The sequence below is a fragment of the Brachionichthys hirsutus genome, chromosome 3 (genome assembly GCF_040956055.1).
Source record: "Brachionichthys hirsutus isolate HB-005 chromosome 3, CSIRO-AGI_Bhir_v1, whole genome shotgun sequence".
NCBI lineage: Eukaryota > Metazoa > Chordata > Actinopteri > Lophiiformes > Brachionichthyidae > Brachionichthys > Brachionichthys hirsutus.
In genome coordinates, this window is record NC_090899.1 from 5,389,747 (window position 1) to 5,414,730 (window position 24,984).

Below are 24,984 nucleotides of genomic sequence, written 5' to 3' on the forward strand. Positions count from 1 at the left end.
AGTTGAGCTCAGTTCTCGTGATTCTCCTCGGCACTTCTCTGTTTGCGTGTGAAGAATCCCAGCTAAGAAGAAGTAAGATAAAGATTACTCTTCCGCCTGTAAAACATTAATTTTCTTTAAGAAACCTGAAGGTAACTGTAACATGGACGTACCTTCCATAGAATAAAAATTATAAGGGCTAGTAGCAGCAAGCCTCCGATTATGCTACCAATCAGGATCCACAGTGAGATGGGAATAGTCCGGCCCTTGAGGACCTCCAACACAGTCTGGAATAAAACAGATGAAGGGAAAGATGATGGAAGATAAATGACATTCTAATTCTGCTCTTTAGAAGTCTATTCGTAATCTTACCTCCCTCCAGACTGTTTCTGTGCCAAGAGTGATGAGGTTAGTCTCCTGGGCTGCAAGGCGATAGGCGCCTATTATTCTCATTGACTTATATTTGGCCTAGAAAAAGAGACACCGGTGATGAGCAATGATTGAGTCACAGGAAAGAGAAGCGATGAGCAGCTGCACTGTCAGGTGACTCACTTTTCTGAAAAAGTCATCGTGAACTCTGCGGCTGACGCGGACGACAGCCGCCTGCCCTTGTAGGAGCTGTTCGACTTCACAGAGGACCTCTGTGCACCACGACCTGCTGCAGTTCTAAAACACGCAGAGAAAAAGCATGCCAACAGGTATACCGATGCCGCGCGGCGCGCAGGTGATCCTTTGCCATCGGGGGGTCTTACCAGTATGTCATTCGGCATCATGTCTTCAGGATGAAGGGATCGTACGTCCCTCTGTCTGGCCTTGAGCTGGCTCAGGTCACTCAGCACACTGCAGTTCACCCCTGTGGACTGTGGGGGTAATTAAAAATGTCAAAACATGATCTGACAAAGGGAAAAAGCACTCATAAGGTAGCGTACTCACGTTGTATGAAGAGACATCAGTGACGGTCATAAAGACTCTGTCTCCCGCAGCGACAGAGGGCAGATGCAGCTTGAGCTCCAGGTTACTCACGGAGTAACAGCCAAGGTTCTGCAGCTACAAAGACCAACCCCCCCCCCCCCCCCCAAAAAAAGTGGTGGCTCGTTTAATTCACCCAGAACATTATAAAAATGTGAACGTATTAACTACAGCTTTACCCTGAGGTGTGTGTAGAACTCTGGTCCAATTGCCTCTGATGCCGTCCGAGTGGGGTGGACCTCATATCGGTTCAAATTGGAGTCGCTGATTGGACAAAAGAGGGGGGCCTCAATACAAAACCATGTAAAATTCCAAACATATTGGATTGCTTGATGTTACACATTTCTGCACACTTACACACACACACACACACACACACACACCTGCTAATGAACAAGTCCGGTTGATACTGCACGAAACTCTGCAGCTGAACACTGTTGTCACCCAAAGTATCTTCTCTCTCCACACTGTCACTGTAAAAAATAACCGGTTACATAAACTCAGTGCTCTGTTCATCTGTTGGGACTAAAACAAATGAAGACCAGTTCATTGATTCCTCCAGTATTTGTGAACTTGCGTGCTCATCGCATTTAGGACTTGTCGCTTTTGGTGAGCTACCTGGCTGCATGTAGCTTCATCTGAACTCGGCTGTGTAGAGACGTGCAGCTGAACTCAAATTCCAACATGAAGTTAACCTGCAAAAAAGAAAAGAGCACAGGCCGTTTATTTGACACATTCAAGCATACGTGGGCCGACTCGAGACGCCGGTAGATCTGCTCTCTGCTTGGACGTACCTTTGACCGCGAGCGAAATACTGGGTAGCTGACATTACAAGAGTGGCTGTTGGCACCGACTGCTGTGCACTCAATCTTAAAGTGGACGTCCTCCTAAGTGTGAAACAATTTGTGCTTTAGCTTTAGGTGAGTTAAACAGGATGCTGCGTGCATTGCGTGTGGGCTTTACCCTGATGCTGAGGCTGGAGAAGTGCAGGTTGCGTGAATAGTGCAGCGTCAGACTGGTGTTGTAGGCATTCTCCAGTCTGTTGTGAAGCTGCACTTCCACCGCCAGACGCCTCCGAGGGCTGCCAATCACGTAAGGCTTCTGTCTGCGGAGAATACACAAGGACTCAGTGCCTTTAATGACCGGGTGTACAATCTCATGTGGACAGAAAAGAGAAGAAGACAATGTCTCAGATTGGTACCTTGTCCCAGAGATGTCCATGTAGGCCTGCAGCACCAGGTCCGTTGTGCACACATCATCCTCACCGCAGTCTTTAAAGAACTGGATCTGAAGGAGGGCGGAAGAAAGAATGTGTGAAGGAGGGAAGACTTAAAAAAAAGAAAGCTGCTAATAATAATCATCTGTTTTGCACCACTTACAGATTTCTTGACAGATGTGGGCCAGCCTTCGTCCAACACTGGGCCACTCTCTGTGCTGTTGATCTTAAATCTCAGCGAGAAGCTTATTGGACGGATGTAATCCGCTGTGTCCTAAACAGAAGACGAGACGCGTCGACGTCGAAATGAAGGCATCTGCTGGACTTCTTAATGGATTACATCCAAATGTCAGCCTTTCCACTCACATAGACGTGGAAAGGCAGTTTATAGCAAACAGTTTGTCCGGTGTGAACTCGGAGTGCCAGGTGCGTCTGGCGGTGGGAGCTGTCGTCAAACAGAGCCCGTGCAGATACCTTCCTGTCGTCCAACATCGCTGACACCCACAGGTCTGAGGAGGGAGCCGGCAGTCGGGACAGATGGTAAATGTAGGCAGCGAATTCCCTTTCTGATCATTTGTAAGCTTGATTTTATGAAAGAAAACAACAACAAGTGTGATACCGAAGCTGCTGCTGTGCTGTCCAGGGGAACGGGAGACGGTGGAGAAGCAGGCGGTGGCATTGAGACAAGCCGATTCTCTGACACCCCTCTGGCAGGTCTTCTGAATGACGTTAATGGAGTGTGGCTGGAAGGACAGACTCACGTTGATCTGGACAATGCTGCGAGAGCTGGAGGCAGGACAGGCGATGGAGAACAAAACAGAATTGAATTTGAAATTTGATGTAAATTGGTTTTTTTGGTTAGATTTATTTAAAGTTGGAGCAAGCTGGTTTTGGCTGGTTGGTATGATGAGCTGCATTCTTAATCATCCCCCATTGCTTGTGGGTAATAAATAAAATTACTCTGGTAATGCCTTCCCCCCCCCCTTCACAACTCTGACTCCACCCACCTGAGCATTACAGCGTTGCCCTGTGCTCCCACTGCCAAGTCTATTAGGCCGTCTCCATCCATGTCCAATCGAGCGCTAACACTACGGCCAAAATACTGCAGGGAGGGGGAAATCGATGACCCAGAAATGCGCTGAAAGGAAACGGAAAGCAGGACTCGGTTTGATTGAATCCTCAAATACACACGGTGAAAATGTAAATGGCATGTACCTGCTTATAGTTGTGGATGATGTAAATGTTGTCGCCGTGGTAGACATAGATGGCCCCCCTGTGATCGTCCTCAAGCGGAGCCCCCACCAGCAGGTCGGTGAAGCCGTCGTGGTTGAGGTCCGGGGCAGCTGCCAGTGCGTATCCAAACCTGGCATCCTGGGACCTTTCCTCCGGCTTCAGAGTGCCATTGGAAACAAACACCTCCTCCTGGGAGTCAGAGGTAACAGGACACATTAGAGAGGATTACATTTTTGAATTGTAATTCAAATCAAACAATTTGATCACTGTCTATACTCATGATTGCACAATCATCCACAAGGACGGTCGGTGTGGCTGCCTCTTACCCCGCTGAGGGTGTAGATGTAGACCCGGCCAGCCTCCTTGTTTCCTGAGCCAAGGTACATCGGGGCTGCGACCAGGAGGACATCAGTGATACCGTCCTGATCGATGTCCAGCCCACACACCTCACTGCCGTAGTAAGATCCAATCTGTGGACGCGAACATGCTCGTTCAGCATTCGGCCTCGAGGGGGAGACCTTTAACCACCGACATATTCTTACTGTTCGGGCCACAAATAAATGAATAAAAAAAGAGAGGAGAGGAGGAGAAACATATGAGGAGAGCTTTACCTGTTCTCCATTCAGGGCCTGGACAATGTTGACGTCGCCTTCGTCGCTGAGTTCAAACAGGATAACTTTGCCTTTGTGTTTGAATCGAGGAGCCCCCGATACGTACAGCCTCCTCCAGTCACCGACAACCACAGACGACACCGTGTAACCTGGCAACACACAAATACACGTCAGCCGTTTTCATTTTTATCCATTATTACAACTACCGCCGACTTGATTGTGAGTGTATGCTGACAAAAAAACGTTTGAATGTCTTATTAAATGAAGTATCTATAGATTTTTGGACTGTTATATTTGAAGCTATGACTTTGGGATTGAACAGGATCGAATTACTATTTTCAAACAAAACGATAAATTGAATAATTTCCAAAAATGATTGTTTACAGCTTTTAAAACGGCATCGTAACACGGGCATGGGCCCTGCATGTCATGTCTGGTCGTCCCGTCATCACACGCCCGCATTGGAATACTTGGGTCATTGATCAGTGATGTTCTGTGTAGGCACCTAAATAAGCAGCATGATTCTTGAGCTCCAGTGGAAACTCGCTTTCAAAAGCCTCTCTGCTTGGCATGATTTGTCCGTTGGTGCCTTCTTTCAGTACGCCCCCATCCCAGTCATAGGCGCCGACCACCCCGAACAGGATGCCATCCTGAAGAATGGAAACGGCCGAAGATGAGACAAACGGGTAAAACGTGCACGCTTAAAAGGAAGAACATCTGTGGGCTTACATCCAGTGTGTGAGTGGAGAAGCCGATCTGAGACATCTCCATGTGGAACGAGCTCTCGTTGTAGCCCAGCGTGCCTAAAGGTGAAGAGACAAGTCTGTCGTCATGTTCCTTCACACATCTCTGCTGTTTCCTGTCGTTCTCAGGATCCGATCGAGATGGCAGGATAAGCACTTTGATCGTGAATTTCAACTGTCCTGAGATTCTCCTTTTTGATCATGCGTGGCTTTGAGACAGACAAATGTTATTTTAATTTAATTAATCTACAAACCTTCCAGAGAAAATATTCGATCTCCGAGGGCATCCACGATGTCATTGAGAGCGGCTTCATCCGTCACATTGAAAAAGTATTTGTCATCAGGGTCGCTTGCAATATATTTGATTTCCGAAATGAACGTCTCAGGATCCTGCTGCCGGCGAATGTAATGGCCGAGAACCTGGAGGGAGGGCAAAAAACAAAGAGAGGAAAATGGATAAACAGATAATAGAAGGTCAATAAAACATGAAGCAGGCAGCTGAGAATGAAAGCAATGGTGGTATTTAGAGAACATGATTGATTGCTATAGATAATGTAACTAACATATTGCAACTAACATATATAAATCTTCAACATTCTACTTTTTCAGCTGTAAAATGTAATAAACATGAATACTGATCAGAAAACAGCAAATATTTCAATAACGATTCCCCTTTAAGGATTAGTGCACAATGTTTATTTTCACAATTTTTATGATATTACAAATTCATACATATTTTTCCGTGATTTTGAGAGAAGGACCTTCGCTTTTGTTGAAGCAGTGGAGGAAGTAAACAACTGAATACTTCCTCCACTACTGCCTGAAAATGCCGGAGTGAACTATGAATACAATTTAAAAAAAAACACGCTTCACAGCCCGAGTCATTTCCTAGCAATTAAGTAATGCAAAAATGACTGGAAAGTTAAAGATCCGTGGAAATGATAGCCGCCAGAGATTTGTAAATGAGATACACAGGACTACCTGTGAGGCAAGGAGATGACTGATGAGGAAGATGTATTGGAGAGAAAGAAACCAAACCCAAGAACCCCACCGTGGCCTCCAGCTGCCAAATCAAACCAAAGAAACCCTCTGTGCAGCGTGAAGACAGCCTGTATATAAATACTGTGCGTACATTACTATTGGCTGAAACATCCCACTAAGGCTGTCAGCTGCAGATGGATTTTTGGTTAAAAAGAAAAAAAAGATGACTTGTTAAAACAAAAAAGCACGTTACTAGATTCAAGACATTTGGAAACACAATTTGAATAAATGTGCACTTTTTTCTTTTTACAGTTTTTTTTTTTTACAATGAGGTTATTTTACAGCGTTTATTTGTCTGCCTGTTAGCAGGACTACGGAAAAACTGCTGGATGGCTCTTGATAAAAAAAAAAAATAGTGTGTGTGTGTGTGTTTTTTTTTCCTCTCACCTTCGCCATCATCAAATCTACTCATTTAGCAGACTGAACCGAGTCCCTACACTTTAATCTGAACCAATCCATCCATAGATTGCTATAGGTTTATTTAATCTCATATTTGTATAGTGGCATGCTGCCTTCATGTTATCATTTTCTGTGGTTCCAATGGCGTCTGGAGGTTCCCCAGGCTCTCTTGTGGGGAAGGGCGGGGTGGGGCGTGTAGCCAGTCCTGCCTGCCCCACTGACACCACAGCTCAGTGTGCGCCTGCGTGTGGAGGGGTCGGGAGGGGTCTAAAAGGAATAGTTTTTGTTCCTACTGGTCTATTTTAGGAGACCCAAGGGATCGATTTTGTAATTAGGACTTGTTATTTTTTGGGGCATGGTGCAGTTGCACTAGTGTGCAGGTTGTCACCGCACCACAAAGGAATGCACACCCCACTGATGACATGTTTCTGTTTCTTTTCTTATAATGGTAATATTGTTGGTATTGTGAGTCTGAATAATCCATAGAGCCTTGATGAGATCTACTCACAGCGATGGCGTATCTCGTAATGTTTCTCTCCTCGCACTCCTTCAGAGCTTCTGGTAGCTCCTCTCCATCATGTGACTCTCCATCCGTCACGACAATCATCACCTTGGTGGCGCCATCCCTGGCTCCACGCTCTGCGCTGAACGCCTCTGTGCTGCGAAGTCAAAAAAAGAGGCGGACTGAGAATAAAAAAAATAATACGACACCATACCATGGAATAAAACATCTGCTGGATGAACATGAATCAAGTCAGCATTAATTCAATGCGAGAAAGAATGAATGAAAATAGAAGCAAAGTAAAAGAAGTGAACGAGCCAGAAGGAGAGGGCGGATAGAAGGGAGTATTAGTTACAGCGTTGGTTTCCTAAAATGCCAAATAAATATCCCTTATAAGATAATATACCATTTCAAGTGCTTCACTGAGAAAATGAATAACCAGTAAAACACAGACACTCGATTTAAGCTGCTTCCCATCAAGTCAGATAAAAGTGAGACCAATGCCACAACTATTTAAGTCAAACTTCATACACATTAACTGCCAGTTGACTTAAATTGGTCACTACATGTAGTGTGTGTGTGTGTGTGTGTGTGTGTGTCATTGCACACAGCGACCACATCTGTTCATTCCCATCCAGCTGAGCAGTGATGCAGAGCGAAGGAACCTAGAATCAGGCCACACCCTGTTTGTCTGCAGGAAACCAATTCTCACTGACCCGCTTCAAGCATCGAGTAAGGTTGATGAGGATCAGATCAACACACACACACACACACACACACACACACACACTACATGGTGAACACAGTCATTTTCAGGCCCAGCTCTAACATAGTGGTCAGCCGCAAGAAACTCAGAGTTAAAAACAACCATTTCCCCTATGCAGTCTGCAAATTATATAGGGAGCAGAGAAGGAGAGCAGGAGAGAAAACAGAAGAACAGAACACAGGACTGAAATAACAACGAGACGGACAAGTAGATGTCTGGAGGAGATGACAAAAGAGAGGACTTATTAGTCTGTAAGATATAACAAACCAACAGGTAGAGAATAGTGGGAAACCCAGAAGAAACCAAAGTGTGGAACTGAGGGAAGAGAAAAGGGTTGGAAATTCAATTTAAAGAATAAAACAACAGCAGTAAAATGAAGTCAAACAATAAAACTGAAAAGGGCAAGTCCTGCTCTGATGTGGTGCAGAGACTGTGTGATTTATAAACTCGTATAAAAGTGGGAGCAAAGGCAAAACAAGAATATATAAAAGGCAGAAGAATGCGGTCCAGGAGTTGGGAGAAAGAAATGACAAAGCAAGAAGGACAAACGGGTGAGAAGGAGGAAGTGTAAAAGAGAAAAGGACAGAAATTAGGATGAAAAACTCAAGGAGCTGAAGAAAAAGGAAAAGGGAGATGAAAGAGGAGAGAAAGTAAGTGGAGCTAATTGGGAGGCCTGGTTGTAGTTACGTCCCGTTTTATGGAGTCACAGCAGTGTGGTAATAACACAGCACAGTGGTCTGTGAGTGTACTTTTGCGTGCATGTGTGTGTGTGTTTGTTAGTGGGTGAGAGCATCCCAGACGGGTGGAGCAATATAAAAATTAGTGGCTAATCCAACTGTAGAGGACTGTTAGAAGTTCTAGCATCAGTCAGGCATTTAAATTCGAACTGTCCTCCGTATGTTCCATAACTAGCATTTACATGTCGACACTACACTGCGAGCTCGTCAAGCCATTTACACTCGTTTATGTAATGGGAAGAAAGTGGGAGGCCACTGTACCGCTCCTGCACTTCCTTTAGGAATAAAAGATAAGATCAGTATTTTGGGAAATTCAGTCTTCCACATTTTCACAGCGATTTAGATGTGAGGAAGTTATGTTAGCTGAAAGCCTTGTTTGGCGCTACGTTTATAATAAGGACAAGGTCAGGCTGAAGGCTCAAGGTCAATGAAGCAGGGAATAGGGCACAGTTGAGGATGGTTGGTGAGAGGACACAGAATGAATACAATCAACGTGAGACCTTGTAAGTCTAGTAATATGCGTGAATCGCAAACCCTTGATACGTTTTTGTGTTCATGCACGCATGCGTGTACCGTACGGTGACTGTGCGTGTGTGTTTTCACAGCTGCAGTAGTCCCACTTGGCCGGCCAAGCTGGGTCAGGCTGGCCTGTGCCACACCTGAAACCCTGCTGAGCCAGCAGTTAAGTTCGCCAACTCAGCAAATCTCAATGTTTTTCTGCCCCTTCATTTTCCTTCCTTATAGCACCTCAAATAGCAGCTTATCGCATCTCAAAGCAAAAATAATGCTCACAGGCTGGCTCGTATCTCGGAACACTCGTATGTCGAGGTCTTACTGTATTTTTTATTTATTTATTTATTTTAAAGCCTCCATTATAAGTAAATGGGAAAATCTGGATTTTCCCATTTACTTATTTTCATTCTCAAATTTTATGGGATCAAAATTATACCAAAAACCATCTTCAGAATTTAAAAAAAATCAAGATCCATCAAGCAGTTTTTCCATAATCCTGCTAACAAACAGTGTCAAAAACGTTACCTCCTTGGCAGAGGTAAAAATTGAAAATTGACAGGCATACCAAGCCATGTGGATGGCATATGCAGTTCGTGTCTCCCGTCCTTCCTGCCTACTGATGTTTTGAGCGGCCTCCACCACCTCCTGTGTGGTCCGGTAGTCCTTCAGGGACCACTCATGGACTGCAATCTCAGCGTACTGCAGTATACCAACCTGAATACACACACAAACACATGCAAAAATATTTCTGCAGCTCCGCAACTTCATGGTTGTGGCGAGAAATAGTTGTGGAGGACATCTAAGACTCTTGTTTCTGGGGGGGTGAGTTATTTCTTTAAGGACCGATCCCGTTCTTAAAGCAAACAGTGCACTGAGGGAATTTTTGAATTTGGTCAAAAACCAGAGTTATTTCCTCGTTACCTCACATCGGCTTTCTGAAAATACAACCCCCCCCCCCCCCACTTTAAGCTTCCATCTTCTCCCAAGCCTCCAGCTAACTTGGCTCGTATCCCTACAGATTACTACAGCAATTCATCCTGTCCATATTCTGTTGAACTGCCGCTCTATGCATGTTTTCACTCTTCTTTAAGTGGGAAAACTCATTCAAATTCAAACCCTCAAAGTTCCGTTACCAACGAAAGTAATTATATTCATGAGCAGCACGGATTCACAACGACTCAGACCTTTACCTGCATCTGATCGGAGCTGATGTGGAACTTGCTCAGGATGTTGCTGAGGAAGTTCTTGACCTCGTACCAGGGGTATATGCTGTTGGATCCATCCAGGACAATCACAATGTCCATGTAAGTGGTGCACCCTGCCACATGTGGGGGGCATTAAGAGTATTTGGTGAGCAGGAGCAGGCCTGTGCTGCAAATATTTCTATCTATTCTAAATGAGTTATACTTTGCGCTGTTGGAGCGATGGCGTCTCTTGGTTCCAGGTTATCACTGACGGAGGCACAGATGCCAGTGCTGAACATAGATGTACCACACTCTTGAGACCACAGAGGGGCACACGCCTGCCAAACACACACACACACACACACACAATGAGCATTACGTTTGCAGGTGTAGCAATTCCAGGAGCATTGACGGTTAATTGTCGGCGAATATATGTTTCACTCACAAGATGTTATGCGGTTAAGGGTTTGGGGTGGAAACACAGGGCAAAATGTGGTTGTAACCAACAAATAAACACAGAGAAAGACCAAATAAGGGCAAACGGCAAACAAAAAGAAAGCAAGCCACGAGAGGGAAGAAGTCATGGAAAAACTACAATAGTGTGGTTTGGGGAATAAAAATGAAGGAGAGGCAGTGAGAGAGGGAGAGACTATATTTGACATGTTGGCAGGAGTGGCTTCACAGAGCTGGAACACTGCAGTTCAAACGCCATGGTGCTAGATGTAGGCGAGTGGGTGTGGAGTTGGGGGTCATCATAAAACATATTCCTGTCTTCAAAGCATTCCATTTGTTTGGTTTTCATCAGAGGGAGGAACAGAGGGAGAGTATAGCAAGATGGGGGGGTTAAAGAAATTCATAAGTACTCCAGAGAGAGAGACAAAACAAACACAGAAAGTCGGGTAAAACAGTGGTGGAATGAGCGCAAGAGAAACATCCGGGTTTTGCTCGCCTGTCGTTATGGACGGATTTCTCCACAGGCGCACAGAAAGTCAGAGAATATGGGATGGAGAGAGGGAGGAGAGAAAGGAAGGAAAGAGGGAGGAGAAAAGCAAGAGAGGTGCTATGGCTTTTAGGAGGTCTGTCATTAACAAAGGGCATTCCGATCCTGTTATAGACCTGACCACTGGGTTTAAAATAAGCGCGCGCACACACACACACACACACACACTAAAATGGGCTAAGCTAGATGGCGTTTGTGAACTGTACACGACTCCACATCAGAAGTAGCAGTGAAAAAACAACAACAACCTGGCAGGCACCAAAACGCACAGGACTCACACAAACAGACACAGGACACTGACACACAGGCTGACACACAGGCTGACACACAGGCTGACACACAGGCTGACACACAGGCGGACACACAAGCGCCGGCTGGAGTGTGTTCCTCTGCAAGCCAAAAACCTCAGAAGTGGAGAAACCAGGATAAGCGAGCGACCGCAAGACGTTTGTGTCAGAGTTATGGACTTGAAATATGAGACTGGAGTTAGACCGAAGTCACAAAAACAAGGACTGGCCAGAGATTTCACTCTCCCAAGATCTGAATATATCGGAGAACAAATGTGAGTTGTTTAAGTTTGTAGCTCCAACAGTCCAAAAAAATAGAGCATGACTTTGGATAATTGTGTAAATTACAGCTCTACGTCTCTCGCCTGGCATCGGTTCGGTCAGCCAACTCACATGGAATGAATTATTACATGGAGACGGACGTTGCACAGCGTTAATGTTTGCTGTGTGTAAACCCTGAACATGTCATTCCTCACAGCACAAAGAAGACAGGCTGGGGCGCAGATATCACAGTGGTGCATCGAGCTGCTGCAGTGGTTCTGGGCTCAATTCTCAATCTAGCATGTCTACCCCTATTTCCTGTCCTCTCTAACAGGAATAAAATCATTGAAAACTTTGATTAAGTCACAAGAAGTTAGGTTGTACACATTAGTGCATTTTTTTAATGACTTGATCATAGATAAATAAAATACTTAAAATGCATAACAAATAAAACTAATAATAAAAAAACCTAAAATAGCAAATCACTCTTCAGGAAAAATGTCAGAAAACTAGACATTTTTAAATTGGAAACTGTGGAATTTGTAGTGTCCAATTTTTCCTATTTTCAGATAGTTCTTTCAATAAACTGAATAAATCTACTGATTGCTCTAAAACATTCCTTCCTTGTACTTGGTAGATCAAACAGCAGCAACTTACAGCACTGCTTCCAGAGGGTCAGTAAAAGAGCGAGCAGCACACACTTCAACGAATGTTGAATCACATATTTAAGTTATTAACATTCACCATATAAGTCTGATTTTAATCAACGTACAAATGAATCTCCAAGATGTATCCAGGATTGTGGAATCACCAAAGAATCCTCCAACAGAGCCGATTCATTAAAACGCTGTCAAACTAACCGCGCTGGGGATCACATACCAGGAAGCCATCAGGTGAGTCCGGAGTGAGCGTCATTCCCAGGTGGGAGTTCTTCAGGTTTTTAGAGATGTTCTGGAGCGCGGTCTCACCTGAGTTAGACAGAACGGGTAACAAACCTAAAGTTGATGTTCGTTTTTGATTTTCAGGTAGAGGGCTTCATTGAGGATGTTTGCTTCTGTTACCTAGATACACTTTACTGCAGTTTGAATTCTTCTCCTCTCCCACAATGCATTTGTACACATCTCCTTTCCTGTTGTTGGGCGGCCCATCCCAGGGCGCGCCAACCAGCATCCTTCAGCAGGACAGCCAAAGAGTCATTAATCATCATCATCATGACATCATCAAAAATCCCTCATGGTGTAGGAATTGAGACTTTGAATTAAAACACGACACTTACAATTTTTGCCCGTCTGCTTCATGCTGTAACACAGAGAAGCCAAACAACGTGTCCGCCGGGCCGCTGAAGATCCTCGGATGCGACACGTCGATGTTGAAACACTGACACCACTCTGAAAAACAAAACAGGAGAGAATACAGGTCAAGTTTTATTTATATATTCTTTTCTTTTTTTATATACCTCTTTAATTTAACCTCATTGTCTCAAATGGCAGTAAAACTTGAAATCTTTATATGAATTTTAGTTTAAATTTTGTGTGTGTTAGGGTTAGTAAAGGGAAATGAAAGGGAAAACTTTAATGTTTATGGTTTGATATGTACAGATTCTTGACACCCCGTTTACATCTGTATAAATATGAAACTGTCCAGTCAGCGGCTGTAATCCAGATTAACAGGTTACTAGCTGGGCTCATTTTTTAATAGAAGGCTGCTTGTTCAAAACTGGACATCTAAAGTTCATCGTCAGATTCTAATTTCCCCTCGTGATCTTGGGAGAAGGTTCTTGGGAGAGGAGAAGTACTGGAAAAGAGGGATAAATAGATTGAGCAAAGGAAATTCTCAGGAAGAAGGGAATTCAGTCTAAGGGGAAAGGAGGAAGACGAAGGGGGGGGGGGGGGGGAGAAGAGGCATGGCAGGGAAGGGTGTGGGTTAGAAAAACTACTGAGCATAGTAAACTCCCTGTTATGACACACAAGCTGCCCTTCATACAACGAGAAGAGGTGATGCAGAGAGGACAGAGAGCAACAAGACAGTTTATTGACTTGTGAACATTCATGAAGTATGAAAACAAGCTTGAACAGGAAAACTAAAAACATGTTTTTAACCTCCACCAATGATGCTTATTTGTCGCTGCTTGCAGAATTATACAAAAACTGTGTGACGGATTTTCACGGTGGGGTTGGGCACAGGGCTCGGTCCCAAAGATGCAACCAAGGAGTTTAGTAGGAGATCCAGAGAAATGGATGGATCCACGATTTCGTTTTTCCCACTTTCGTTAACACAAAAGTTTTAGACAGCTTTGCGATAAACTTGAATCAGAGATGGGAAGAGGTGATAACAGTCTGGAAAGGATCCGCCCACTGGAACAGGAAACACACACACACACTTCTGCAACAGCCGTTTTCCCTTTCGAGAAGGAGAAAGGTTACGGATGGATCCAAGAAACGTTTGGAATGAATGCTCACACATGTGCTGAAAGTGGTCGACTTCCACATCTGACGACCTGTGACTGAACAAGAGTTGTGCGATCTATTTATAAAGGTCATTAAAAAGTATTGAAACCCATACGGGTCAGCTCTTCAGTATGTCATCTGCTTTCAGGCTGCATTATTCTTTTTTTGAGTGATTCCATGATAAAATTGAAAGCGCGAGTACGGATCCCAAGGCACCACAGAACAAGATCACAGAGGGCGTTAGTAGCACTGAAAAATAGGGTGGATGCATTTTAGGGGGAAAATGCATTGATTCGATGTCTATTTGACCAACTTTGTGGGGCATCTACAATAAATGATTTAATCACTGGGACATCCAACTAAAGAAAATACAACTTGAATAAATGAATGATTTTGATGTTATTTTGTGCCGACCTCCATGTCCTTCTTGAGGATCCTCACTAGCAGGTCATGGTCATTACAGTTATAATGTGAAATATCGCAACATCTCCAAAATGTGTACACAAAACTTCTGATCCCTGAAGAGGAGGCCTTCTAATTTTAGAGAGCCTCTGTATTTTTATGTGGTGCCAACATGAGGTTTGTATTAAATTCTACAGTTGGAAGACTCTAGAATTTGTTTTCCATCCCAGGGTGAGTCTTATTAGCTTTTGTCGATCATTCCCATCTCTCTGCTGGTCTTGGCTGGTCGCCGCGGTCATTCTGCAGGGGCGGGGTTATCTAATCGGCAAGTCTGCGCGATTTTGAATGCGGGGGGTGAAGTGATTAAGAGACTTGATTCAAATCAGGTGTGTAAAGATGAAGAGTTCTGGAGCTTTTTCGTGACAGTGTGGTGCAGGTGGAGACAAGACACTTCAGGTTTCTGTCAAAGTCACCGTCTGCGTGGTCAAATGTCTGTGGAGGAGCAGCTGAACGAGGCCAGACTGAGACGTGAGATCAAGACGAAGCAGTCGGATTAAACGAAGATAGGATCATCTACAATACGAATCCTTCCAGTTTCTTATGGGTAGGTGGAATAAAAATCTTCCCGTCTTCAACAAGTTATTTATTTATTTATTTCTGGTTTATTTGAATATGGACAAATACAAAACATAGACACATGTAACGTAGGTATCCGATGTTTGCATTCTAGAGCTTATAGCTAAAGCTAATTCGCAGCACTTGTCCATCGATGGGCTTTCAACACAGACATTCATAAAAACATGGAAAGGAAAGAAATTTAAAAAAAGCCGTCTATGCATGTTTTTTTTTATCACAGAACTAACAAAATTAAGAGTAAAACAATACAGAAACCTGTCCTATCTTCTCCCAGTGACCCTCTTTTACACGAAGCAGTAGAATATAGCCCCCCCTTTTCCTTGTAGAATCATCAAGGACCCTCTCTGGTTCCAAAATGTATTCCTGCAACCAGGACCCTCAGAACAACCTCTGGTTCTGATTTTCTCCATCAGCTTCCTATTTCACTCATTCTCTCAAAAACCAAAGAGTGATCCTTTTCTTTTACCCCCTCCTGACACTCACACACTCACACACACACACACGCACACACACACCACAAGTCCCCCTCTCCTGATTCTCCCAACCACGTTTGCCTGATGTGTGTGTCCGTGAACAGAACTCAACAATCTCTCCCCTTCTGTTAGTCCCCACTACTACAACTCCACTTTCTTCTTGTCCTGTGAGGGGTCGCCACAACAAACCAACCTTCTCCACTTCACCCTGTCCTTTGCGTCGTCCTCCCTAAACACCAGCCACTCTCATGTCCTCCCTCACTATGTCCATGTATCTTCTACTGGGTCGACCTCTAGCCCTGTTCCCTGGTAGCTCCATCCTCAGCATCATTCTACCGATATAGTCCCTGTCTCTCCTCTGGACATGTCCAAACCATCAAAGTCTGTCCTCTCTTACCTTATCTCCAAAACTCCCAAGGAGAACCTCAGTATCTTCATCTCCTCCGCTTCTAGCTCCGCCTCCCGTCTTTTCCTCAGAGCCACTGTCTCTGAGCCGTCCATCACGGCTGGCCTCACCACTGTCTTGTAGACCTTTCCCTTCATCCTACCACAGAGCACACCTGATACGTTCCTCCACCCGTTCCAGCCCGCCTGCACACGATTCTTCACTTCCTTTCCCTTCTGCTCATCCCTACCATTCTTATATAAGCGATTCTTCCGTTGCACCCAGCTTCACCTCACCTCACCCTCTTTCACAGATTGTTTCTCCATTATCTCCATCGTGTTTTGTTCTCATCTCTGTCACCCTCTCCCGGGGAATGGGGGTGGAAGAAGAAGGGGAGTAGGAATGAAAGTAGTTGGACGCTAGAAAACTGGAGAACATAGCTGGGAAAACGATGGCGATAATTTATGAATGACCGCTGGGGCCGAGTGAACATACATATGCACACACACACACACCTGTGTTTGACATCTCAGTGAAAACACAAAAGAGAGCAACTGATACAGGACGCCTGCAACAGAAATCATGGGAGTTCTGCTAAAGCCATTAGCGCTTCACACATGCTCACTCACCTACACGCGGGTGTATGACATGCAGAAGCACGTACTCATGCAAGAAGGCTTGGTGTGTGTAAATAAGTGTGTGTGTGTGTGTGTTTGTGTGTAGGCATGTGGCTTGGGAATAACCTCACAGTTTGATGCAGCCATTCATTCCTGTGCTTCTGGTTTAGCATGGCATGAAAAGTGGTTTGCACGGATAAACTTTCTTCAATGCAAATGTCGAAATTTGCTCATTAACTTCAACAACTGCGTGCGTTGATGTGTCTACCGCAGAACAATATCCCAGCCTATGGGTGTCTTTATGCTTCACAGCTGCCTGCCGCACATAAACGGTGGCTTATCGGCCATGTAAACACTCGGCTTTGGTTGAAAACAATGACCGTTTTCTTTGGTTTCTTGCTAAAAAAAAAAAAAAGAAAAAAAAGAAAAAGCAGGACTGGCTCAATGAGGTGTGTGCGACTCCGCCGCCACAGCGAACACGGGTACACGTGGCGAAAAGATAGTCAAGCACCATGGAGAAAACACACATGGTGCAGGCAGCTCTCAAGTAGAACTTGAGACATCAAGTCTAAGCGATGGGGATGGCAGATATATGTCTGGCGAGCTTGAGTTACACGGCTGGTGTCAGCTGTAAGAGGAGATGAACCAGCAACCTTCTCGCAGCAGATGCATACACATATCTAATTGCTCTAAATACCTTCTGGCAGCTGGAGGCCTCAAAAGAGAGCGTGTAATACTTCCCACGACTCTACCACCACCAAAACAGATTTACTGAAGGATCAGACTTTAACCAGGAAGCATTCTTTAGACAAACACACGAGCAATTTCCTATATGTCTAATTGGTTTGGCACATGGACAGCGACCATGTGTTTTCATGCCTGCCTCCTTGTTCTCCCGCACACAGTCATGATAGGAATGTCTTCGCGGTCGGTCGTTTACTGTCGCGCTGAGTTAAGTTCTTGAACACTGAGGGCCGACGCGTCACGCGTCGCCCCGCAAAGTGCAACCTGGTAAAGGAAAGGCAGGAGACTTTCAAACCTCCAGAGTTCGGAATTATCACAGAGAACAACAACCATGTTCATACTGAAGTGGTTCAATTCCTTCAGGACTCCATTCCTTAGTTGATCCAAATCTGGATCCAGTTGCATGACGGTGGAACACTGAGGCTTCGCCTTACCTCAAAACCTAGCTGTAATGTCCAGGAAGTCATGCTTGGTTGTTTATTTTTTTGTCTTGTGTCTGTGTTTCTCTCACTTCCTGTTGTATTTTGCAACTCATCCATCCTTCCTCCTTTCAGACCCTGACTTCCTCCCTTCTTGTTGTAACCGGATGGCATGTAATTAGGCAGGCAGGTGTGGGAGGGAGCACCTGTGGCCCATTTGCCACTGATTGGGGGGGGGGGGCGTATATAGGTGCTTCCCCTCCCCCGTTCCCGTCTTTGTGTTTTCCCCGTCGAGGGCAGGTTGGCCGTGGGTTGTCACTGTCTTGTCTCTCCTTTTCTTTTGTTAGTTTTGTTTGTAGAGTTGTTTTAGAGGATTAAATAAAGGTTTTTGGAAGGATTAGATGCCGTGCTGGTTTTCGCTGTGAGCGGACCTGTGGGTGGGAAACCTGCTAAAACGAGCTGGGAACCAAAGGAGCACAAAATAGATCTTTAGGTTGAAAGTCCTAAAGCGGCGTTGTTGGCAACATTTCGTTTAGCCCCATATGCCCAACGCCACATTGTGAGGGTCAATCCTGCCCCGATTGATTGCACCCGTGTCCCCCTACCTGGTGTATGACTTGTTTGTGTCTCCCTTTGTCCCCGCGCTGGTTCACCTTGAGTGTTCCGACGCAGAGAACCAGCGCCGTGTCGTGCCGTGTGAGATTTTGATTTGGATACTTTCTCTGGTTTTCTCTGTTACTGCGCTGTTGGTGATTTGTTACTCTGCTCAGTTTCGTGGTTATAGTCATCTTCCTCTGTGAGAGTGACTTTCTGCTGATACTTTGTTACGAAAACTTCCTGAATTTAACTTTCCCTGGAGTCATGCATTTGGGTTCAGATCCCAGTTCGGGTTCTGACACGATAACCAACTGCTTGAACTAAATCCATCTCAACAAAAAAAGGAACTTGAAAGTCTTTTTTTTTTTTTTTGAGATGGCAAACCAACAGTCTCGGATGATCCTCCTCTGCAGCTCTCGTTGGTGAGGGGGGGGTTATAATTGACAGAGCGCGAATTAATTCTTACCTTTGAAGACGAGGATAAACTCCAAGCACAACAGGCATTTACGCAGCTCCATTTATGAAACCGAATGAAAGACTCTCAAGCCTTTTACTTTTTGGTGCGTTTGCAGAGACGCGTCCCCTGCGGTGCTCTATCGGTGTCCACCTCACACGCGTGTTTCGGGCGTGAAAATCCTGCACCTGTGCCGTCCAACGAGGAGCCACAGTTCCGTGTCATTAAACCATCACTAGTGCTCGACACCTTCACAGACAGTCCGCCGGCGGCGCGCTTCGTCTTTGCGCCTCCTGTCTCCGGAGCGCGTATTTGAAGTTCTGACGGTCAAGATCTGCTGAAAGAAGCTCCGGTTGGAAGTGGTTCTCCTGATGACCTATAATCCATTATCATCCGCGCGGATTCTCCCTTGTCTTTTCCACAAGTTTTTTTCCCCTCCTTCCTATATGTGCCTGTGCTAACGGCTTTCTCCGACTTGGAAATGAAAGGGCGCATTTATCCTCAGCGCTGCTCTCCCTTCATCCGACCGCCTCCATTCATCAGACCTCCTCAGACCCCCCTCTCTCTCCTCCTGGGTCTCAGACATTTTTTTAAAAAAAGAAAGAAAGTGTTTTTTCTCTCTCTAAAGGAGACTCACTCCTGAGTATTTATTTGAGATGTTTTCACAGGTATCACACTTGGAGGAAAACGGTTGACATTTTGCCTCGCCTCTTGAAAAACACTCCCATTAGAAAGAATTAACAAGCTGCAAGGCATAAGATTGCATTTCATTTAAATGAATATTATTCTGTAGAGACACAATAATGGCCTTATTGATTGACCTTAACTATTTTCATGGCAGAATTTACCGACTGACTAAAGTTTGCCAATTCAGATGGTCAAAACTCTGATAGAGAATGAATGGTGATTGTCAAAGAGCTAATGTTAATTAAATATTAATTTAATAACTAAATGATCTCGGAGATTTAGATCTGTGATTTCTTTTTAATTTTAGGAACGCAAATGCAGAACTTGCGCTAATTGTTAAAAAAAAATGAACGAATGCTCCTTTTCATGTATTGTAACAGTTATTTCAAGTGATCCTCATAATCAGATGGTAAAAAACATTTCTGCACTGACATGTTGACTTTCAGTTTGACAATGTCCCCATCTACAGGTTTACAAGTGCCCTGCAGCGCTGTAAAAAAGTATGATGTGCAAAATGATGTCTGTGATTATATCTAAATAGTTGAGTTTAACTGATGTGAAATAAAGGGCATTAGAAAAAGGACTCTGTTTTGAATAGAACGGAAAGAATCTCATGGATGAGTCCAGTTGACTTAATTCAAAATAGAGATCTCACAAAACTGTGTCAGCCATGTATGTATTTATAAAATGGTTGTGGACCCGGTGTCAATCCCTGCGGAATGCCACAGTTTAAAAATCCACAAAGAGATGACAGGTTTCATTGTTGTTGTGTGTTGCACGACTTCACCGAGAAAGATTCCTCCTCTGTGAACCCTCATTGACAATAAACTACTTCTGATTCTGATTCGCTGGTGGTTGCCATGCGTTACCGTGGTGATCCCGGTTTAAGTTAGGTCAAAACAAAATTTGAAAACAGAATAAATAATTTACAGCTCAGCGGTGTCGTTTCCGTCATTGCTGGGAAACGTTATTTGTCTCTGAAGTCCTCCTGCTGCAACCAGCATCATCATCATCATCATCATCTGCTGTTTCATCAAAGCCCACCAGGTGGCGATCAAAGGTGGTTTTTAAAGCATGAAACCGTCATTTCTACTTCTTTATAAGTGTGTGTGTTTACTGGGTCACATGTGGTTGCGGTTTCTCATCTGACTGGATGTTGACTTGTTTGTAGAGAGTAGCAGATAATTGAATACAGCATTGAGATAAAAATGAAAAGAGGATCCCAAATAAATGCAATTATATTTATTTCTACAAGCAAAATGGTCTGGTTCCCTTCACTGTCCTGTTTAAGCCGGATGCTATGGAGATCTGTGTGAGGGCCAACCCCTAAAACCCAAACAGTCACTGCAAGACAACCAGATCCCAAATAATGGATCCCCCTAATCCGACTGAACAGTGTTTAGGGGAGTGACCGACAATAAAAACAGACATACATGAAAATAAGGTGTTAGCCCGTCCTTTACAGATGTGTATGACGCCACTACTATATCATCAGAAAAAAAAAGTGTGTTCCTAGCATTTTTCATTCCAGAGTTATCGGCCATTGAAGAGAGGCAGATTTCAGTGTCAGAGTTGGCAGTTGAATGTTTGGGTTTCTTAAAAACGTCTTTAGACGTGAATGGCACTCAAAGAGTTAAGGTTGAAAACATATTTTCATATTTGATGTGGTAATTACCCAATAATACTGTTTTATTACATTTTCACAAGATAATTATGACTAAATACGACAATTATCCTTCAATGTTTTTTTTTGTTCATATTTATGTAATGTCACCCAATGACACGGCGAGCTGCATTTCTTGAGTTTGACGCATATGCTCATATAGTTATATCCAAACAAGCTGCATATTGTACCGGTTGTAAAAGTGGAACGCTTTCCAGTCGGTTGTGGTATCCTTCTCTTGTCGCTTTCGTCCTCCAGCTGTAACAACTCACTCATCTCTGACTTTCTTTGCTTCAAGCCTGAAGATAACAACGTAAACTTCATCTCCAAGCAGTATCTTCCATCTTCACATCACGCCCCTCCATCTAAACGGGGTTCGCTGTCAGAGTCAGTAATTATTACACTTATCATTACATTCCTAATCTACACAAAGACTTCATTCATCCCACCTCCGGTACGCTGGAAGACCATTGTTCCAGATGCCGAAGGTGATCAGCTCGGGGACTGTGGATGACTGTAGTGTATAATTGAGCATGAATAAATCTATCATCTTTTAAAAGTAGACGAGGAAGATTAAAGGAAGGTCTTCTTCCTTGCTCTGCCTTTCCTTCAGTCTCTGACTCAATCGCTCCACGTCTCTCTGTTCCACTCCTCTCATATTTCATTATCCCTAATGGAAGGATTCTCTGCCCAGACATGTTTCTGAGGATGCTGGTTTCAGTGTAATGTGGGGCAAAGATGCCAACCATATATTTTGGATTTCCAGATATTCCCACAAGTTTTTGCTGAATGCCTTCCTCGCTCTCTCATCGCTTTCCTCTGTTGCGTTATGTGACAGATGGTTTTAAGATAATTCAAGATCATGCTCAGAATTTTAATTATATAAAATATTCTGTTGACCAACTTTCCAAGAGAACAGAGTATCCATGTGTGTGTGTGTGTGTGTGTGTGTGTGGCATACCCTGACTATTCTTGACCAACATTTTAAAGAGCCCTGATTCCTGGGTGGTCTAATTGTGTTTGCCGCGTGGCGATGGGTGAACTTCACCACGGTGTGTGTCAGTGTCCGCAGGCTTGCAGGTGGGAGTGGGTGTAATTCAATATCCTGGACAGAGACGGGATCGTATGTCATCATCCTTAATGACATGCTGACATCACACTGACATTATACATGCTCTTTCTATGAATTTTGTGTGCGTGAATCATAAAGAAAATGAGGCTTGTGCCTCTTTCATCCTGTCACCGTGTCCTATTCAGCAACCTGTGGAGCATTCTTTCCACAGGACTTCCTTTTTTTTTTTTACTATCTACCCCAGAATTCACTTGACCTGCGTGGCAATAAGTGTTTCAACCAGATCACAAATCACTCCTCTTGACGTTTGTAACATACTCTGAAGTATGCAGACAAGTGGACACACTCCTCTCCTGCCGGTACGTAAGTCATCTGTCAGACTCTAATCCGACTCAACTATGGCCCCTAGGCACCAAAGCCAACCTGCTCTCATGCGCGTGCGTAGCACCAATGTTTGGTTTCTACTCAGATGGCTCGGGGTGGCTTGTTAGACATGTTACAGCGGTTTCCAAAAAACCCATTTGATTCTGATGGATGAGGTGCGTTTGTAATATGTTGGTACGCTCATTCATCATCCAGGTGTTTCTGATTTTGTGGATATGCATGTGTGTGTTTCTACTCTTTGTAATATGTCCCTGATGTTTTCACCAGTGTTGGTTTGTTTGTCTGTCTTTTTGTCTGTTTGTCTTTTAGCAAGATAGCTTAAGACATTATGGATGGATCCTGGTGATTTCTTTTCAGAAAATGTTGGAAATCTTACCAGGAACAGTTGATTCCATTTTAGTGATGATCCAGAAAAGATCTTGGATTCTGGAACTCTTTGACATTTTCGTTAACATTGCAGTCAATGGAGCTTCGAAATTTGTTCCTCAATATCTCGGTTGATTATTGATCGATGTTTATGGAATTTGACACAGTCGTGTAGGGAGGGGACCTCTATCTGAACTGAATTTCATCCGGATCGGATCCAGAATAAGGTCAAGAAAAAAACATTAATTTATAGATGTTAGGATCGTTTATATATTTCCATTTACAGATTAAAAAATCTGTTAAAAATACACATCAAGTCTCTTTCAATTTTACCTTTCATGATTGGTGTATAAAGATACCAAAATCAATTTCTCACCTTTTGGTGATGATGCAAATCACCATGTGGATGGTGTAAATCTAATTATGAGGGGAATGAGCTGCTTGGCGGAGGTCTGCACTCTCTGAGCGCTTTTCCAGTTCTATACTGTGAGGCTATGATGCTGCCAAACCGTCTTCTGTTTCTGACTACGTTTTCTGGAAAGCCAGCAACCTTCAGGGTAAACCGTGCAGCCAGGAGGACGTCTGCAGCCGAGACGCTGTGGTCCAGTTTATTGTTGCTTCCCAGACTTTTTGTGTTGTGTTGTTGTCTTTTCACAGGTTTTTTGTCCAACAAGCAGTTTGGCTGTCAACCTTTTGAGCGAGCTGCTGCAGACCTTTATGAGCTGTGTGTACAGTGTGATTGCTTGATGGTGTGTGAAGAGTTCTCAGAATGGGTGCTTTCAGCTTGGTATGTGAATGTGTGTGTGTGTTTTACGGGGGTCCAGTACAGGCCATTTTCAAGGGGGCCAGACAGCTGCCTTTTACTGCCACAGGGGATAATAAACAGTGAGGGAGGGGTAGTTATTTACCCCTTTTATTAGGGAAGGGGGCAGAGGAGGAGACTTTATTGAGGTCACATTGTAACGCCACAGCTGCAGGGCAAGAAGTGAGATTAAGAAGAGATAGTTTGTGGAAAGAAATAAGTTTTAGCATCAATGAATTCCTTCCTTAAGAATCCAGTTTTCACTTATTTAACGGTAGGTGTGTACAAGTGTGTGAACCCAAGGTCACACATCTCTCCCCCCAACCTCTGGGTACCTTAACAGCCCACTCCATCACGCATCTGCTGCCAATCAGCTGTACCTTGTAATCCAATTGGAATTTCCTGCCATTAAAGACGCGTCCACTCCCAGACCTTTTGGTGGTTGGTCAGAGTCTACTGTCCAAACCAATAGCAACAGATGCTCCACATGTTGTGATGCTAAAATGAGCCTCACCTTCTTTCAGAAAGTTAGATGATCCCTGCCTGCTATGGTCACTATGGCTATGTGGCGTCTGACGATCTCAGCAGACTATAGAACAGGAGGAAACAGTTCAACCCTGAGGGTGGCAAAAACCACCTCCCTGCACCTCTGAAGCTCGACATGGATCTTGTTTAATCAGGACAAATAGATGAACTATTCCTTCAAGTCCAGCCACTTTTACTTGTTAGAAAAATATGAAGTGACTTTAACCAACCAACAAATTAAATGGATGCAACATAGTCTCATAAAGACATTTCTACAAGTGGCGAAATGTTGAGTCACCCGGCAGGAGGGGCAGATTAATGTTTGTGGTAAAACTGACCGGAAAGAGGGCAACGAGTCAAATGGAAATTTTTAAGGCCTTGACACGTAAGCGAGGAAGGAATAACGAGGACATGTGGCATAGAAATGACTGACAGAGCGGGGCGTGCATGATGGGAAGACAAAAAAAAACTAAGAGGGAGAGAGAGTGTGTCTGGACGGGAGGGGACAGGCAAGTCATTCCAGCTGGAGACAGCTGACATAAATCCTAAAATAAGATGGAGCCATCTAATGCCGACTAATTCTGCAGCTACACTCACAAACCGTAAAACATCACACTGATAAAAGGCGTTAATGCCTCTAATGTCTTTCGGCACAAGAGGAGCGAGAGTCAAGCCGGGTTAATATCATGCTTTATTGTTTCCCCATGATCAAATTTTATATAAAAGTGACACAAAGTAAAAACTTGAGCATTACTGAATCAGACTCCGAGCGTCGTAATAAATATAAAATGCCATTGAGAGACAGAAGAGTTTGTGGGGCAGGCCAGTTGTAACAGGGAGAGGAAACGCTTCCAAGCTGACCCGACACTG

At 44.2% G+C, this 24,984-nt stretch overlaps 1 protein-coding gene across 1 annotated transcript; it reads right to left on the minus strand.

Moving 5' to 3' along the window:
• Positions 1–8: 8 nt before the first annotated feature.
• itga10 (integrin, alpha 10) lies at positions 9–18,679 on the minus strand. The gene is made up of 30 exons (XM_068755648.1): positions 18,628–18,679; positions 12,718–12,829; positions 12,503–12,612; positions 12,321–12,409; positions 10,117–10,231; positions 9,900–10,027; positions 9,275–9,423; positions 6,700–6,850; positions 5,006–5,171; positions 4,738–4,811; positions 4,514–4,658; positions 4,009–4,157; positions 3,724–3,867; positions 3,380–3,586; positions 3,172–3,302; positions 2,784–2,950; positions 2,531–2,673; positions 2,328–2,438; positions 2,150–2,235; positions 1,912–2,053; positions 1,743–1,835; positions 1,567–1,643; positions 1,332–1,421; positions 1,128–1,212; positions 913–1,026; positions 732–839; positions 532–645; positions 352–447; positions 153–266; positions 9–62 (listed from the first exon to the last, which is right to left on the minus strand). The coding sequence occupies exons 1-30, from the start codon at positions 18,677–18,679 to the stop codon at positions 9–11; spliced, it is 3,516 nt and encodes a 1,171-aa protein (XP_068611749.1).
• Between the last annotated feature and the right edge of the window lie 6,305 nt (positions 18,680–24,984).